The 16,669-nt window shown below is 38.2% G+C and overlaps 1 protein-coding gene across 1 annotated transcript; it reads left to right on the forward strand.

The window, feature by feature from the left end:
* Positions 1 to 1,125: 1,125 nt before the first annotated feature.
* Positions 1,126 to 2,070, forward strand: LOC101536936 (olfactory receptor 4Q3). Its single transcript, XM_004609724.3, has one exon. The coding sequence runs from the start codon at positions 1,126 to 1,128 to the stop codon at positions 2,068 to 2,070; it is 945 nt and encodes a 314-aa protein (XP_004609781.2).
* The last annotated feature ends 14,599 nt before the right edge of the window (positions 2,071 to 16,669 follow it).

Genomic DNA, 16,669 nt, shown 5'->3' on the forward strand with positions numbered 1-16,669 from the left:
TCTCTCTCTCTCTCTCTCTCTCTTTCTCTCTCCCTCTTTCATTCCCTCCATCCCTCCCTCCCTCCCCTTCACTCTCTCTCTCTTTACCCCCTCCCCCTGTCTTTCTCTCTCTCTTTCCTTTTGGGTATTATTGTTTGCAATACAGATACTGAAAGGCTATCATATATAAATTCTTTTACCTACTTTCAATACTCAGTTCTCATCCAGAGTGATCATCTCTAACTATTATTATCAGACTGGTCCCTTCAGAGCTCTTGTATTAAAAGTGTGCAATTTTACCTATTAAAAAATACAACAATCCACATGCTTTCTTTACCTCATGCTTAGGTGATTCTCTTCCTGGCTTCTTTTTCTTGTAGCAACATTGTTGTAAATATAATCTAAAAGCACTGTAGGAACAAATAATTAGAAGAGATGCAAAATGTTCTTTCTTTATACACATATGAATGCATATTTTCTTATAGAACTCACTTAAGTTTTTATTAATCTTGAAATTGATTCTATAAGCAATCACACTCAAAATATAAATGCATGTGCTTCAGCTCTATGGGTTCTTTCACCAGCCTTATGTTAAATATATTAACAAATTTTATTCACTCTGATTTTATTGAGGATTTTTGCATTTGTATTCATCAAAAATATTGGTTGTAATTTTTATTTTTATTGATGTCTAATTACTTGAGTTTTCTGAAAGAACTTGAGAAGGATTAGGAAGAAATCTTTGTAGATTTGGTAGAATTAACTAATAAAAACATGAATCTGGGTTTTGATTTGGTTAAGTCTTCTGATTCCTCTAGTTATTCTGATTAAGGGGCTAGAGCGATAGCACAGTGGGGAGGGGAGGGTGTTTGCCTTGCACGCGGCTGACCTGGGTTCCATTCCTTCGCCCCTCTTGGAGAGTCCAGAGAGCCCAGCAAGAGTGGCAAGCTCCCTGTGGCATATTCAATATGTCAGAAACAATAACAAGTCTCACAATGGAGACATTACCTGTGCCCACTCAAGCAAATTGATGAGGAGTGGGATGACAGTGATACATTGATACAGTGATACAGTCCTGTTTGTCTGACTTAAAATATCTTGTTTCAATTTAATTTCTTTTCTAGGTCACTTGGCATTATCGACTTGATGAAAAAAAATGAGTCTCAGGTCACAGAATTTGTTCTTCTGGGCCTATCATCATCCTGGGGCCTACAGATATTTCTCTTCTTGATATTTTTGTCACTTTATATGGCTATTGTCCTGGGAAATCTCTTGATTGTGGTAACAGTGAGGGCTGATGCTCACCTGCTTCAGTCTCCTATGTACTATTTTTTGGGCCATCTGTCCTTCATTGATCTGTGCCTGAGTTGTGTTACTGTGCCCAAGATGTTAGGAGATTTCCTACAGCAGGGCAAGATCATTTCTTTTTCTGGTTGCCTGGCCCAGATCTACTTCCTGCACTTTCTAGGAGCCAGTGAGATGTTTCTGCTGACGGTCATGGCCTATGATAGGTATGTTGCCATATGCAATCCTTTGCACTACCTGACAGTCATGAACCGCCAGCTATGCTCTCAGTTGGTTTTTGCCTGCTGGTGTGGCGGTTTCATCCACTCTATCACACAGGTCATATTGGTCATCCAGCTGCCCTTCTGTGGTCCCAATGAACTAGACAACTTCTACTGTGATGTTCCACAGGTCATCAAACTAGCCTGCATGGATACGTATGTGATAGAGGTGTTGATGGTGTCCAACAGTGGTCTGCTCTCTCTCGTCTGCTTCTTGGTCTTGCTCTTCTCCTATGCGGTCATTCTGCTCACCCTGAGAACTCGCTTCCGTCAGGGCCAGATCAAGGCACTTTCCACCTGTGCCTCCCATCTAACGGTGGTGAGCCTCATCTTCGTGCCTTGTGTATTCATCTACCTGAGGCCCTTTTGCAGTTTCTCTGTGGATAAGATAGTCTCTGTCTTTTACACAGTGATCACACCTATGTTGAACCCTCTCATCTACACACTCAGAAATGCTGATATGAAGACAGCCATGAAAAAACTGAAGAAAAAACATGTGACATTCTATTGCCATATTGATAAATAAAAGGAAGAGATGTTTTTATAAAGCTTACTCTTTCTTAGGATAATATTCACTTACTCCGTTCTTGAGTTAGTGCAAGAAGACTAATCTTGTGAGTGGTATAAAAGAGAGGACAACATAAAATTATACTGCAGTACTCTTGATTTTAGTTGGGAGGCATATGAGGCTTTCCAAGGGATCAAATATGAAGAAAGAAACTCAGAAGTGCGTGATGGCTCACAAGCAGGAATTGAGTACTGGAATAAAGAGGACACAGGAAAAGATCAACTCTTCTCTCCTTTGCCTGTCAGTAGCTTTCATTTATTTAATTTGTTTCACTTTAAACTTTTATCAAATGACAAAATTATTTTTTCTCCTTTTTTATTTTATCTCCTTTTGTGTCACATTTCTCAAGGTTTAAAAAAAAATTCTTAGTGTCAAAAAATTCCTTCCAATGTCTCATTGAACTATTATAGGAAGCAGTGTGATTTTCTTTTTGTCCTGTCCCTAACAAAGCCTGAAAATAGCACTAACCAATCTCTATGAGTGTTCTTCCAGGAACTGTGTTTGGTTGTTTGGTAGTGTGCCAAAGTTTAGCAAGTAGATAAATGACTAATTTGAATGGGCCCATGAATAATAATAAAGTTTAAAATTTAAAAAATCTTAAAATTTAATATTTTAAAAATAATAATAAAGTTTATCTGTGAAGGAAAGGAAGTTTGGATGTGCTCAAAGGATAGAGCATTAAGTATTTTGTAGAGCAGTTTCTCTAGGAAAAGTACCCATTCCCTTTTACCTCTAGATTTTCTTTGAGTGAAATTCTAGTGCAGATAAATTGATAAGCTGTCTCTTCAACTGATCATAATATTTAAGAGCTCTGAGGAAAAGAGGAAAAATAAGTTGTGCTTTAAAGCACTATGTATCTGATTCCTGGTTCTTGAGGTATTTATATGAGTTGCCTATAGGCTGTGAAAAGAGGTATACAACTTCATTTTTAAAATGAATTCAGATTTGTAAGCATACTTGCCCATGATCACCTACCTACTTAACATGTAGTTAACAAAAAACTTTGAATAATAATATTAATATTTTTCCCCAGAAAGATTATTTATCCCAAGTAAATGGACTAATGATACTAATAAGAGCTATAATTATATAAAAGCTACAGAGTTAGGAGATGCCTGAAGATTGACTTAAACATTTATATTTAAAGTTATCTATTTCTGACATAAGACTCTGCCACTTTTTATGGATATTGGAATATTTTTATCCTATTTCTTAAAAAATGCTGTGGTGAGCTTTTAGAAATACTTAAAAATATGCTTGTATTTTTTCCTATCAATTGATATGGAGAGATTTTCTTAATTACTTAACTGAAAAATATACGTTAGGAGGAAAAATTTGAAATTCCAATCAATATTAGTATTTTTTAGGCAATTTGCAATATCCTTCATCATATAAAGAGCTTTATTTACATTGCAACAAAGAGTAAATTTTTGTTTTTCTGCTAAGAACCAATAACCTTTTGTTTAAGAAACCATATGTATGTATATACAGCTAAAGAATGCTCCTCACAGTGATGGCCAGGCACGAGCCTCACTGAGGTTATTGGTTATTTACTAATAGAATGAATGGCAACCCTGTGAGGGAACATACTCTCCTTTCTAAGCCCACAAAATTTCCACAGAGATCTAACTGCCTGTAATAAATATCGAAAGAGTGAAAAAAAACTGTGTGAATTAGGGAGCTGGAGCAATAGCACAGAGGGTAGGGTGTTTGCCTTGCACGCGGGCAACCTGGGTTCAATTCCCAGCATCCCATATGGTCCCCTGAACGCCACCAGGGGCAATTCCTGAGTGAAGAGTCAGGAGTAACCCCTGTGCATCGCTGGGTGTGAACCAAAAAGCAAACAAACAAACAAACAAACCAAAAAAAAAACAAACAAAAAACTGTGTGAATTGAAAAGAGCATTTGGGTAAACAATTAACTACATATTTTACTTCAGAAAGAAATTACTGAAGTCAAATATTTTTGATCTATCATAAAATTATTGATTTATTGCCTTTTATTCTCTTTATGTTTCCAGGAAGCTTTTCATAATTATTTAATAAATGAACATTTGCAAGTATATTATGAGCTTCTGTTACCTAGGGGGATTGATAAATATATAATGTAAATACTCACAGTGCAGTATGGTTCCCATCTCCCTTTTTCATTTGTTAATTGTTTTGTTTTTGGGTCACACAGGCAATGCTTGGGAGCTGCTTCTGGAGTAGTGCTTGGAGGTTACTTCTGACAGAGCTCAGAGGACCATGTAGTATTGAGGTTTAAACCTAGGGGTCTCATATGCAAAGCATGTGGCACAAATCCTTTGAGCCACCTTCTCTTTGAGCCAGATTTCTATCTCTTAAGTGAAAAATTCTTGGACTTTTATTTTTGTTAGTTTCTTCCTCTTCTTCAGATAGTTTCTCATATGCAAGGTCTATCATTCGACTTTTCTGGGGGAAAACAAATTAAGCGCAGAACATTGCATGATACTCCACTGAGGTTAAAGTGACTCTTCAACAAATTCTCTGCAATGGAACATTGAAGAATAGCCACACACACACACACACACACACACACACACACACACACCCCAAAAAACCCACAAAAAACCTCGCCCCCTAAAAACACAGCTAAGAAGTGGGAGGAAGAGTAGAATATAGATACTGCTAATGCCAGAGCTTGTTTTGTAACCAGAATGGGACAAACTAACCAATGTCACATCTTTTAGTCCAGGAACTGCAATTGTATACCCTGTGACCTCTGTAAGCCAACAAAAAGATTTGACTCTTATCTGAATTAGGAACTATCCATCTGTGGCAAGAGCTTCTATCTTAAGTTAAAGGTGGAAAAGTAGTGGAATGATTTTCATATCCAGCCCTAGGTTAAACAAAGTCACACTGTCCCATTTGCATCTGTTATCATGCACACATCCGGTCCTGGGTTGTAGGATAACATAGCCTCAGGTAGTTTAGATTTATTGGGTTACTCCCGTCACAGTGCTCCCATTCCTCTGTGTTTATTTGTAACTTCTTTCTTAGTGTTCTGTTGACTTGTAAATATTGTTTTTCTATTCTCTTTGAGTCCTTTGCATAGTTTATTCAGAGCCATGTCCTTTTTGTATGGACACAGGAAGACTTAGCAAATGCTATGCTTTTGTAACCTGGGAGTCATTTGACTCTACATGATATTTTCCTCCTGGGCATCTGTTTTCTCTACCTAAGCCTCAGCTGCCCTTATTTCCTAGCACCCCCAAAAGCAGGGTCCCGACGAGGGACGAGACGGAGCAGGGCAAGTGGTGAGTTGTGTGCTACCCTGGCATTGAGATGGGCCTGGCCAAAGTGCTTAATGCTTAACTATAAGTTAAGAGCTTGATCATGGACAAATGTTGTCCTGATCCAAACAGTGATAACTAGATTTGGACCCTACTAGTGAGGGATGATTAATCTGGCCTGAGTGCTGTGGTCTGAGCCTGTGGCAAGATGTTGCCAGGAGAGCTGCCTTGCAAGCCTCAATGTATCTCTTGCTATGTCCATACAAAAATAACTAGTATTAAGATGTTAATAAGTGTTTGGACTAAGGAAAGGAAAAAAATCTTAAGAGTCAGGAAGGGCTTTGGAATGCTCTGCCCTCAGGAAGGGCTTTCTTATGTTGATTTTGCTACCTGGCTGGGTGTAGCCTAGAGGGCAAGGTGGGAGAGACAAGGAGGAGAGACTAGAGATTGAGAGAGAGGCCAGAGCTGGGAGTGTGGGAGATGAGAAAGATGGAAGACTGAATAAACGGTAACTAATCAGCAACCAGCTTGGTCCTCGTTCTTCCTTCACCTGTCCTTGGCCAACGGCTGTCCCGATCCAGCCCATACACAGCGGTTCCGGAGCACCGAACGCGGGCGGTGAGACAGAGCCTCCTGGAGAGCCCGAGAGTGCATACGCCCATTGGCGTGCTTCAGTTTTTTACACTGGGTTTAATGTTTTAATATGTGATAAGAAACCAGGCCTTAGCAGGTTCAGACTGACCATACTAGGGAAACTGCAGATTACATGGGATCTCATGGATATGAGGGAAAATACATATACTCTGGTAGATATTGGACCTGTTTGGGGGTACCAGGTTAGCTAAATTTGGAATTGCCCACCTGAATTGCACCAAAATTGCACCAGAATTCACTTGTTGTCTACACTAAAGGGAGGAGACCACAGCTACAATCAGGCATTAGCAACTTTGAATGCTTGAGGTGGAATGGTCAATTTTCAGAAAAGATATAAAAGTACAGGGGAAGTAAATAAATGAAAGCCAGAGAAACAAAGGTTAACTTCACTGACACCCAAAATTTATATAAGAAGATGACAATAAATAATTTGGTGTGTCAAAGAAGACATACAGAGGTCCAACAGGCACATGGAAAGTATTCAGGGAAACACAAAACTAAATGACAGTGAGATATAGCCTCACATCAGTGTGAATAGTCTAAATTAAGAAATCTGGAAAAAAGCCGAATGCTGGTTGGAATGACTTAAAAATTGGTAGCTTTATTCATTGGTGGTGGTAGTATTGCCTGGCTCAGTCTCTCTGGAAACAGTTGAAGACACTGTAGCACTGTTGGACTGTAATCCTGTTGTTCGTTGATTTGCTCGAGCGGGCACCAGTAACGTCTTCATTGTGAGACTTGTAACTGTTTTTGGCATATCGAATACGGCATGGGTAGCTTGCCAGGCTCTACTGTGCGGGCGGGATACTCTGGGTAGCTTGCCTGGCTCTCCGAGAGGGACGTAGGAATTGAACTCAGGTCATCCGTGTGCAAGGCAAACACCCTACCTGATGTGCTATCATTACAGCCCAGTTCTATTTTATTAAAAAAAAATAGAACTCCCACATAATCTAGAGATTTCATTCCTTGACATTTATCCTAAGAATACATTAATACATCAAACATTAATTTGAAAAGATAAGTGCACCTATGTTCATTCCAATGATATTTATAATAGCTAAGATCTGGAAACAACATATGTGCCCAATAACAGATGAATGGATAATTTTGGTATATATACACAATGGAATGCCACTCAGTTATTAGAAAAGATGAAATCTTGTATTTTACTATAACTTGGATAGAACTAGAGAAGTTAGAAGGAGAAAAACCAATACCAGATAATCTCACTTAAAGTGAGTGTAGTATAAAGTAAGGGGATAGACATTGACAATGAAAATAAACCCTGAGATGCTGCTAGCAGGACTGCAGCTGGGAGTCTCATTCTGAAGCCAAGTTATGATCCTAGTTCTCACTAATTGTCCTAGATCTGTCCATTTCTATGATTTGCTAAACAATTTTCAGCTTCTTTGTATCTTTATGTTTCTAACATATTGCTTTCTCTCATGAAGTTACTGACACATGTTTTTCTTTTTTTTTATGTTTTGTCTTTTGACATCTCAATTTAGAGCCTTATTTCTGGAAAGTTCTCTATGATCTTGTTCTTGTAGAGCTCATTAATTTATTATTATGACAATTATCATATCATGATATACTTGTCTTTTTTCAGTTAGTACTTATTACCTATTTACAAATTTGTTCTCTTTTTTATTATTTTGGGGGTGGGGCATACCCAGTGATCCTCAGAGTTTACCAGTGAGTCTCTGGTAAACTTATTTATTTCTAGTATTACATAGAATATATATATATTCTAGTAGGGGTTATTATTTCTAGTAGGAGTTGGGGCCAGTGTATTGGATGCCGGAGATCAAACTCAGATAGGCTACATGCAAAGCAAGTGGTAACTTGCTATATCATGTCTCTGGCCTGTTATCATGTTTTGTAGAGTCTCACAGCTTAGTGATATTGACCTAGTATGTCTAATATAATGATTAACAAAAAGAAAAACTCAGCAAATATGTGTGTGTATATATATACTTGAGTATTGATTTTATATATTATATATTTTAGTATGACTACCAACATAACCTTGACTTGCACCTCTATCAACCTACATACATCAACCACATCATTATGACTTTTCTTTGTAGAGAGAACAATTTAGATTTACTTTCTTAGCAAATTTGAAATATAGAATAAGTAACCTAGAGGTTACAGTCATTAGATAGTCAGAGTTTACTCATTTTCCAGCTGCAAGCCCCTTAACATCTTCCCAATTTTCTTACCCATGCTCACTGGGCTTTTGTTTTTGAGAAGACTTTTTCTTGCAGTTTCAGTTTCCTTGATATTAATGGGTCTATTCAGGTATTACAAGTCTTCATGGTTCAATCTTGGGAGATTATAGAAATCCAGGAATTTATCAATTTCTTTTAGGTTCTCTTGTTTCGTGGCATACAGACTTTCAAAGTAGTCTCTGATGATCTTTTGAATCTCATTGGTTTCTGTTGTGATGTCCCCATTTTCATTTCTGATTCAGTTTATTAGGGTTCTTTCTCTCTCTTTGTGAGTATTGCTAGTGGTTTATCAATCTTGTTTATTTACTCAAAGAACCAGTTCTTGGTTTCATTGACCTTTCAGATTGCTTTTTGCATTCCCATGTCATTAATTTCTGTTCTAAGTTTTATTATTTCTTTTCCTCAGCTGGGTTTGGGTTCCTTTTGTTGGTCCTTTTCTAAGATCTTGAGCTGTGAAGTCAAGTTACCTATATAGGCCTTTTTTTCCTTCCTTAGGAATGCTTGTAGAGCTATAAAATTTCCCCTTAACATGGCTTTACCTGTGTCCCATAGGTTCTGGTAGCTCATGTCTTCATTCTTATTTGTTTCCATGTATCTTTTGATTTCGTCCTTGATTTCCTTCCTGATCCACTCATTGTTCAACATTGAATTGTTTAATTTCCAGGTTTTTGATTTGGTTCTCTGTGTCTGTGTGTGATTAACTTCTATCTTCAGCGCATCATGGTCTGAAAAGATAGATTGATACAATTTCTATCTTCCCGATTCTATTGAGGTATGTTTTGTGATATGGCATGTGGTCTATTTTGGAAAATGTTCCATGTGTACTGGAAAAGAATGTGTCTTCTTTCTTTGTGTATGGGGGAGATGTTAAGCCCTGAATAGATCTATTATCCCTCTCTCCCCTATTTCTTCCTTCAAAGCCAGTGTTTCCTTGCTGAGTTTTATTCTTGGTGATCTATCCAGAGGTGATAAGGCAGTGCAGAAGTCTCCAACAACTATTGTGTTGTAGCAATGTCCTCCTTAAAATCTGTTAGCAGTTGTTTTAAGTACTTAGCTGGTCCCTCATTAGGTGCATATACGTTTAAGAGTGTTATTTCTTCCTGTTGTACCTATACCTTGATAAATAGAAAATGGCATTTGCTGTCCCTTCTAATCTGTTGTCAGATACTAGTATGGCCACCCCAGCTTTTTTGAGGGAGCTGTTTGCTTGCAGGATTGTTTTTCATCTTTTGACTTTGAGTCTGTATTTTCTCTGACTGTTCAGGTGTGTTTCTTGTAGGCAGCAGAATGTTGAATTCAGTTTCTGAATCCATTTTGCCACTCTGTGTCTCTTAATTGGTGCATTTAGACCATTGATATTGAGAGAGATTATTGTCATGGGGTTTTGTGCCATCTTTCTGTAGGGGTTTGTTGTGCTTGTAGGGGTTTTTCTTGCCTTACAGGAGCCCCCTCTAGTCCTTATTTTAGGTTTGGTTTTGAATCTATGAAGTTCCTGATCTGTTGTTTATCTTTAAAATGGTGTATTGTTCCTTCAAGTTTGAGTGAGAGTTTAGCTGGATAAAGTATTCCTGGTTAGGCATTCATTTCATTGAGTTTTTTCACTATATCCCACCATTGTCTTTGGCTTGGAGGTTTTCCTCTCATAGGTCTGCTGTAAATGTAAGGGGTTTTGCTTTGTATGTGATTTTCTTCTTTAACCTTTCTGATTGCAGTATTGTGTCTCTATCCACGGTATCCATCATTCTGACTATGATATGCCTTGGAGTGTTTTTATCAGGGTCTCTTCTAGCTGGCACCCTTCTGGCTCCTTGGATCTGGATGCCTGCATTCTCTAGCTCTGGGAACTTTTCGGCAATGATTTCTTTGACTGTGGCTTTTTCATTGGGGTTGCCTCCCTGCCCTTCTGGTACTCCGATGATTCTAATGTTGTTCCTCTTGAAATCATCCCCTATGACTCTGATTCACCCTAGGGCTATTTTGGGGTCTCTTCTCATTGTTTGTTGTTGCTTGTAGGCTTCCTGCAGTTCATCTTCAAGCTCACTGATTCTGTCTTCCGCTATAGCCATTCTATTGTTGAGGGCACCCACTGAGGTTTTTATTTCATCTACTGAATCCTTTTTTCATGACACTTCTTTTTGTAACTTTTTTATTTCTGCTCTCATTTCTTCCTGTATTTTCTCGGCTGTCTGTTCCATTGTTTCTTTAATGTCCTCCTTTAATTTAATGGATACCTGTTCCATCGTTTCTTTGAGTTCATTGAATATCTTTAGCATTTCATCTCTGAATTCTCTATCGGAGAGCTCACATTTGTGGGAAACGCCTTTTGAGGCTTCTGGACTCCTTTCATCATCCTCTCCTTGTGGTGGGGATTTGAGCTGTTTCTTCATGTTGTTGCGGTGGTATGGAGGAGAGACCTTTGAGTTCATTATGCCTATTCCCTCTTGCTGTGAGCAAGGATTCTGGATGGGCTTGGTGGATGGTGGTTGCCTTTTTATTTTCCCCTTCTAGAACATGTCCTTCCTCTCAGATGTTCCTCTGTTTCTTACGTGAGGCCTCCAGTGATGCTTTTGGAGAATGTGCTCTTTTATATTGGGCTTATACAGCTTGTACAGCTGCTTGTATTCATTGGTATTTTGGTGAAATTGGAATAGACTAGCGGCCAATCGGCCTACTTTGTTTGGGATAACTAGGATGCTACTCACAGACTTGGGTAATAAAGATAGTCTATTGAGCTATCTCTCTGGCAAATATATTCAAGTTTTAATCTGTTGAGATGTGACAACAGATTGCTGAGTTTGAGGAAAATAACTGCAGCGGGCTCAAAAGAGGTCTCTCCCACTTCAGCAGAAGCCACGCCCCCTGAAAAATAGGCCACACCCCTGCTACGCTGTAGCTGGATCAGAGAAGCTGTCTGGGACGTGGGAATGGCGGGTTGGGGGAGGTCACACACCTGGGCCAGAAGAGAAAACAGCTGCAATGCTGGGGAACGGTGTGCCACCAGCCAGGGTGGAAGTCTGGGGCCTGTTTTTTTAGATTCTGTGTGTAAATATTGTATTTGTTTTTTCCCACCTGAAAAAAATGTTTTTGGAAGTAGGGAAAGAAAAAAAGAAAAGAAATAAGGAAAAATACAAAAACAAACAACCAGAAAAGACTAGAAAAGAGCAGAACAGGATAAGGAAGAAAGAGAAAGAGAAGAAATAAACATGTGACACAGTCTTTAATTGCAAAAGATATTTGAGAGGAGAATCAGCACAAACAGGAATACCATTGTCAGTCATTTTCTAATCTAAATCATCACTTAATTTACAACCTAGGTATTATATATCACAGGACAATAAAATGTTGCCAACAACAAAAAACTCTTATATTACAAATAATTATTTTTGCTTCTGAAATCACTAATCAAGGTAAATGTTATTTGAGTTAGTATATTTTTCTTGTTAGGGTTGAGTCATTCAAAGAACTTTAGGGTTGACTTGAAAGCTCACACACTAATTCAGAGATAGATTATATACTCAATTTCAGACATGCAACGCCCAGTTCTAGTCAAGCTCCCTTGACCTGAATCCCTTAAAAACTCATTCATGTAAGGCCAGAGAGATAGTATGATAGATAGGTCACTTGCCTTGCACACAGCCATCCCTGGCCTATGTAGTCCCCTGAGCCCTGCCAGAAGTTATATCTGAGCACAGAGACAGTCCCCTGAGCACCATCAACACTGCCCAAAGCCAAACCAAACCAAATCAAAACAAAAGACAAATTTGAAACAAAACAAAAACAAAAAACTTCACTCATTAGGTAATAGGAAAGAGGCAGTGGTTTTTTTTTTTTTTTTTTTTTGCTTTTTGGGTCACACCTGGCGATGCACAGAGGTTACTCCTGGCTCTGCACTCAGGAATTACTCCTGACGGTGCTCAGGGGACCATATGGGATGCTGGGATTTGAACCCAGGTCGGCCGCGTGCAAGGCAAACGCCCTACCTGCTGTGCTATCACTCCAGCCCCAAGAGGCAGTGTTTTTATTATTCCACACAACTATTTTTCTTGCATACTTACAGCAAATAAATAATTTCTCTTAGTAATTTTATTTATTTGGTGATTTTTATACATTTTATTTTCATAAAGCAGTTCATAATAGTTCATTACAGATAATATTCAGACCCCACCAGTGAGCATCTCACCACCACAATAAGAGGAAAGTGTGTGAAGGTTGTTGTATTTCATTCTGGGGTCATTTAAGCTCATGTATTAATAGAACATGAGGAAGTATGTTAAAACCAAACAAATGTGTGGTACTTTAGGTACATCAGTGGACTAGAATATAAGAGGACACGTGGCCGCAAAAGCACTTCAGGAAACATTGCTCTCTTCTGGGAACTCTATTTTATAGTCTCTGAATCTTGGCCATTGATGAGATTACATGGTGTGTGTGGGGGGGATGGCGGTGTGGGGGGTGGGAGGTTGCAGTTTGTGATTGTCAAGCTACTGGAAAACTGGGGAGCTGGGTGGAGAGGGCCCAGTCCCGATCTGAGTGAGCTTGGAGATCTCAGTCATGGGTCCCTCATACCTGGGTTCCTCTGTTGGTTCCTTCATGGGTGAGGCTCGTCCAAGTGTGTGGAGAGTGGCCTTGAACATGGCTGTGGCTGGGTTCTGGAGGTTTTTGGCTGCCGGAGCTCTGCTTGGGGTGGGGAGGGAAACTCAACCCGTCCCCCTCCAAGGTGCCCCAGTGAAGACAGCCTGGCACGGGGTCAGGAGATTTTGCAGTAATTTTATTAAAAAATCTTTTTTTGTCAGTTAAATGATCAAATATAGTTATTGCGAACATCACCCTATTTCTTCCTTTGATCAATCTTTGAGCAAATTGTGCAAAACTGAAAAAAATCATCTGAACTTGCTTCTTAATTATTTGCCAACTAGACCTCAATATAATTTTACAAAGTGTCATTTGGGTAAATGTTACATTATATTTCTTCTGCCTAATACTCTGCAGCTGCTACCCAGTCACTGTCCAAGTAATTCCCATAGGGTTGTGATGAAACATAGAAGATAAAATTGCTGGTGGTTTCTATTTCTTGGCAGCCAGGATCACAGGAAGTTCCTGTGGATGAATCTCATAGCTATAAAGGCATACATTAGAGAGAGAGAGTCAGAGAGACCGAGAGATTCGGTAGGTGTCAGATTCAGAGAGAGAGACTTCATAATCTATAGGTATAATCCTTTTGATACATACATAAGAGAAAAAAAATCACTATTCAGTCTCATATTTTCCTGTTGTGAATATTTGGATATAGATTCCATTTTTTGTCTCAGTAAGGTTTATTTATCCAGGAAGATTTCAGGTTTTCCAAATTCATGTCGTGGGACCATATTCAAGAAGGCAGCAAAAGTAAGTTTCCCATCTGGAATGACAAGTTAATGATTAGTGAAAAGGCATGGATACTTTTAAGTAGAATTGATTCAAATTTTATTCCAAGACAGATAGACATGTTTAAATTCTTTACTCATTTTATACTGTATGTTCTGGTAACTCAATCAGATAATTCGGGAGCTAGAGTATTATAGCTTAAATGTGTATTAATATTATTAACCCCTACAGTTCTTTCTTAGGGTAACCCCTAAGGTTTTTTTTTACTAAGATCAGTATAGAACATTATGTACCTTAAAGGATTTAATGAGAACATTCAAAGGTATTACTCTAAAATGAAAAAGGAGTAGGGTTTTATTAATCTTTTCATACTATCCACATAGTACTAGAATTATCTCAATAAATATGTGAAACAATAACTAAATATTGGTGCTTTGTAAACATTATATATGTACATATACATATATAATTTAGATTGTGTTACATTAACTCATTTACAGATTCTTTTTTTTTCAAACTTTTATCTTTTTGGGGAGGGTGTTTGGGCCACACCTAACAATGCTCGGATTTCTCGTGGCTCTCTACTCAGGAATTATTCCTGGCAGTCTCAGGGATATGGGATTCAGGAGATTGAACCCATCTGCAAGGCAAATGCCCTATCCATCGTACCATGGCTCTGGCCCTGGTTCTTAAATTTTTTTAAAAATAAAGACCTTATCTGCCAAGACACTAATACACAAAGAACTTACTATAGGATGGTTTGCTGTTAGGAAAGCGATTTGAAAAGATTCCTGAGCACAGAGTCTGTTTTCTGGCCATGACCCCAAAACAAAAACAAGAAAAAAGAAAAAAAAGAAAGAAACTATCCTCTTTTCCAGATGATTCTATGAATGTCAATTCAAGTATTAATTTTATTTGGAATAATTCAGATGGATTCTCAAATTAAATAAAGAAGCAACCTTCTTTCTTTAACTCCATACTTTACATTACAACTATTAGTATGTATTTTTTAGGCAACATTTTACGTATTTCAAATTGACTGAAGACTCTTGGGTGACTAGCAAAAATAATCAGTATTATAGAGATTCTGATTCAAGAGTTTAGATATATGATCCCGATGTTTCTGAAATCCTACCAATAAAATGATCATGACTTAGAGTTGCACTGTAGCACTGTCGTCCCATTGTTCATCGATTTGCTCAAGTGGGCACCAGTAATGTCTTCATTGTGACACTTGTTGTTACTATTTTTGGCATATCGAATATGCCACGGGTAGCTTGCTAGGCTCTGCCATGTGGGTGGGATACTCTTGGTAGTTTGCCAGACTCTCCGAGAGGAACAGAGGAATCGAACCCAGGTTGGCTGCGTGCAAGGCAAATTCCCTACCCACTGTGCTATCGCTCCATCCCTTATTTCTTTTATGTCCATTACCTTAACCTTGACAGCATTTTCTCACAATGGAGGACTCTAGAGTTAATCGAAGTGAGGGAAAATGGGTGAAGCACATACAGTACACAAGAGGCAGAAATGTAAATCAAGTCCAGTTTTTCTTTCTTTAAGTTCTGTGATATGTCTCCCAATAGTAGATACATCTTGGGTCAGAGACTTGGACTAATTTTATGGAGCTGGGAATTATAGATAAAGTTGAATTAATCATTGTCCAGGGAAAGAATGAAGCTGCTACCCAAGCATCATTGGATAGCCTCACTTGAATTCTTATTATTACTTCAATCAAATATTGTGTATGATAGGGGGAATTCTAGCAGTAGCTGCATTTTCTAAAATTTTGACATCCATAGACATACATGTAATTTGAAATTAGGAGATGAACATAGTCAGAGGATAGTGTCCTAAGATGGTTTCTATTTAAACTTCTATTCCAGACAATCTCCAACATTGGTAATGACAATTGCATATTTACTTAGAGTGTGCCAAGTACACAAATGCTGTTTGTAAAACCTAGCTTAATATTCCAAATACTTACATGTTATGTACTATTGTTACACACATTTTATGCTCCATAAAACTAGCAAAGGGAGTTTAAGTAATTTTCCTAGAGTTGTAGTGCTAGTAAGCTGTAGAACTGGAATTTGAACTTTGGCAAGTTTCAGGCTTCTTTCCAATAAGTTACCTTCACCACATTTCATTGCTTGCTTTCCTCTGCCATGGGAGTGAACTTTACTTATGACCTCCCAAATTATTCAAGAACAATTGCAACTCCTCAACTTCATTTGCAAAAATCTTTATGATATGAGCAGAAATTTCTTTTAAATCATATATGTCAATATTTCCAATTATAGAAAACACGTTACCATTCCCAGCATAAGGTGCTATGATGATTTGCTTATTTTATATATTCTATTAGCTAGTCCTGAAACAGCCTTTTTATACAACCCATTTTTCTGGCCCATACCTTACATTTTAAAAAATAATTAATTTAAGATTTTATGTTCTAAAGTATTTTTGATGAAAGAGAAAGAGGAAAGAGAAAAGAGAATGGAGGCATGGTTGGGAAAAATATTTTAAATCCAATAGACAATTCTCTAGATTCTTGTTTGAGAGAAAGTAATTAAAGGTCTAAGTGTAACATAAGATGTGAGTCAATAATGTAGCAAAAATGTTTTATTAATAAGTTTAAAGAAATACTTTTCTTTGCTATATTTATTGGGCTGGAGCGATAGCACAGCGGTAGGGTGTTTGCCTTGCACACGGCTGATCTGGGTTCAATTCCTTCGCCCCTCTCAGAAAGCCAGACAAGCTATCGAGAATATCTCGCCCTCACAGCAAAGCCTGGCAAGCTGCCCATGGCATATTTGATATGCCAAAAACACAGTAACAATAAGTCTCACAATGGAGACATTATTGGTGCCCTCTTGAGCAAATCGATGAGCAACGGGATAACAGTGATACAGTGATACTATATTTATATTTGTCATTGGAAATACTTTCATAAGATGGTTCCTGTTCAGTTTTCCCTGCGTACAGCGGTCTATAACATTTACTTAATTTTTCAGAGAACCAGAGTCACTCAAGCAGTCCTACCTGGGTCCCC

Source organism: Sorex araneus, chromosome 3, assembly GCF_027595985.1.
Source record: "Sorex araneus isolate mSorAra2 chromosome 3, mSorAra2.pri, whole genome shotgun sequence".
Taxonomy (NCBI): domain Eukaryota; kingdom Metazoa; phylum Chordata; class Mammalia; order Eulipotyphla; family Soricidae; genus Sorex; species Sorex araneus.